Here is a 2,928-nt window from a genome sequence, read left to right as displayed (position 1 = left end):
TGTATGTATGTATGTATGTATGTATGTATGTATGTATGTATGTATGTATGTATGTATGTATGTATGTATGTATGTATGTATGTATGTAGATATGTATGTTATGTATGTATGTATGTATGTATGTATGTATGTATGTATGTATGTATGTACGTACGTATGTATGTATGTATGTATGTATGTATGTATGTATGTATGTTTATCTTGATCTTGATCTTATATTTATATTTAAATTATTTATTTTTACATAATACGTCCAACGCGTCTCACCCGCCGTATCACACAGGTGGTCACACTCAACGGCACAGACAGAGAAGCCGGGACGCTTGTATATCGTATTACCAAACCAATGTCCGTTGGTAACATGACGTACATCGATGAGCTGGGTCGTCGTCAGCACGTTGTGGCCAATGAGGACTTGCCGCAAGGCGTGCGCACTGTCACCATTGACATGGACCCTGATGTGGGCGGTGGGTGCTTTTAGTGTTTGTTTGTTGGTGTGTGGTTAGTGTTTGTGTGCTGGTGTGTGGTTGGTGTTTGTTGTGTTTGTGTGTTGGTGTATGGCTGGTGCTTGCAGTGCTTGTACTTACACCATTGACATGGACCCTGATGTGGGCAGTGGGTGATTTTAGTGTTGGTGTGTTGGTGTGTGGTTGGTTTTGCAGTGTTTGTGCTGACACCAATGACACGGACCCTGATGTGGGCGGTAAGTGCTTTTAGTGTTTGTGTGTTGGTGTGTGGTTTGTGCTTTTTGTGTTTGTGTGTGGTTGGTGTTTATTGTGTTGATGTGTTGGTGTGTGATTGGTGTTTGTTGTGTTGGTGTGTTGGTGTGTGATTGGTGTTTGTTGTGTTTGTGTATTGGGGTGTGGTTGGTGTTTGTTGTGTTTGTGTATTGGTGTGTGGTTTGTGTTTGTGTGTTGTTGTGTGGTCGGTGTTCGTTGTGTTTGTGTGTTGGTGTGTGGTTGGTGTTTGTTGTGTTTGTGTGTTGGTGTGTGGTTGGTGTTGCAGTGCTTGTGCTGACACCATTGACACGGACCCTGATGTGGGCGGTTGGTGCTTGCAGTGTTGGTGTGCTGGTGTGTGGTGAATACTTGTAGTAGTGTTTCTGTGTCGGTGTGTGGTGACGAATTGGTTCAACTCAATTGGTTCAACTCAGTTGGTCTCACTCAGTTGGTTCAACTCGGCTGGTTTAACTCAATTGGTTCAACTCAGTTGGTTTAGTTCAGTTTTTTAACTCAGTTTATTGAACGCAGATGGTTTACCTCAATTGGTTTAACTCATTTTGTGCTCTTTTCGCTTCTGAGTGCCCAGTGCAAGTAGCCTCAGCCTCAGCCACCAACTCAAATGCCCGCCACTTCTCTGGATATGCCCATATCAGGCACGTTCGACGTCTCACTCACAACCCCAAGTAAAACCTTCCGCAATATTCTCATTCACTTCACCTGCGTTTTTCTGGCCATGCCCATATTAGGCGGTCCCTTCTACTTCGAGTACCAGGTGTTTGATATGTGGCTGTTCAGTGAGCCTGCTGTGGTCAGTGTCTACTCCACCTGCGGCGGAGGCCGATACGTTGACTGTAAGTAAATCTCTTTTGTAGATCTGTCGACTGTGTAGGTGGTGTGTATGTATATAGTCCTGTGCATGTGTTGTATGTATGTACATGGTTTTGTGTATGTTGTATGTGAGTATTTGTATATAGTCCTATATAGGTGGTGTGTGTATGCACATGGCTTTGTATATGTTGTAAGTGAGTATTTGTACATAGTCCTGTGTAGGTGGTTTGTGTATGTATATAGTTTTGTGTATGATGTTCGTGATACAGTCCTGTGTAGGCGGTGTTAGTGCGTGTATCGTCGGTGTAGGGACTTTCCATATACACTACGCCTCTGTGTGCTGTATATACTCCTACGACCTATGTGACAAATGTCGCATAATACACAATACGATACAAAATAGTGATAGCATTTGAACTTTTAGCCATCGGGTGCTACCTTTCCAAACCCTCCCCTTTGATACATTCTCCCAGACTCTATAACCCTAACCCTATCACTCCCCCCACACCCCACCACCGCAGACGCCACCTTCTCATGTGTGCCTTGTCCCGCCGGCACATACAGCAACAGCAACAGCCTGCGCAGCTCATGCTCGCCCTGCCCCAATCACACGGCCCAGGACATGACAGGGCAGAACCAATGCCTCCCGTGCCAATACGACACATACTCACACGACGTGGGCGCGATTGTGTGTCACAACTGCAGCGACCTTACAGGCGCAGAAAATGTCATCCAAGTGCTCAATAACACACATCCCCTGACAGTGCAGAGTGACGGGGCGTGTGAGATGCTCTTCGCGTTCTCCTCGACAGATGTTGGTGTGTGTATTGTGTACACGGGGAGGGGATGGGGGAGGAGAGTGATATGTAGTGTAGTGCGTGTGGTTAGTCGTGGATTGTGTTGTAGGGGTGGGGTTGTAGTATGTACTGTAGTGTGTGTGGATAGTGGTAGTGTGTGTGAATAGCGATATATTGTGTTGTAAACGTGGGGATGTATAATATGTACTGTACTGTGCGAGATAGTTATTCCTCTCGACAGATACTAACTGAGATCGCTTCTTGTACACGCTTGCCTGAATTCACAGGGGTGGTTTTAAGAATGTTACCCACGGAAAGCTTCATTGAAGTTGAACAACGTGTAACGTCGTCGATTTACGGAGACGACAGAGCCGACTACGCAGCTTTTCAAGTCGAAAGCAAAGGGGTTGACATCATGGAGTACATTGGCCAGCGATGGACACTCTCACTTACCAGCTACCCTCGCACAGGAGACATCTACCAGGTAAAATTTCCTTTATACATAACACAATATATATATATATATATTTATGTGTGTGTGTGTGATATATATATATATATAATATAATATATATCTTATA

The 2,928-nt window shown here is 44.7% G+C and overlaps 1 protein-coding gene across 1 annotated transcript in view; it reads left to right on the top strand.

Annotated features, from left to right (window-relative positions):
* Window positions 1-2,833, top strand: part of SARC_08009 (hypothetical protein) — a gene marked incomplete at both ends in the record, with an annotated part of 24,845 nt that extends 22,012 nt beyond the window's left edge. The window contains 4 exons of the mRNA XM_014298026.1: window positions 284-467; window positions 1,469-1,573; window positions 2,072-2,368; window positions 2,635-2,833. Of these exons, the coding sequence (XP_014153501.1) occupies window positions 284-467; window positions 1,469-1,573; window positions 2,072-2,368; window positions 2,635-2,833 (785 nt within the window). The remainder of the gene's footprint in view (window positions 1-283; window positions 468-1,468; window positions 1,574-2,071; window positions 2,369-2,634) is intronic.
* Window positions 2,834-2,928: the final 95 nt, after the last annotated feature.

Source organism: Sphaeroforma arctica (assembly GCF_001186125.1).
Source record: "Sphaeroforma arctica JP610 unplaced genomic scaffold supercont1.680, whole genome shotgun sequence".
Classification (NCBI taxonomy): domain Eukaryota; class Ichthyosporea; order Ichthyophonida; genus Sphaeroforma; species Sphaeroforma arctica.
This window is presented reverse-complemented; position numbering and strand designations above follow the sequence as displayed.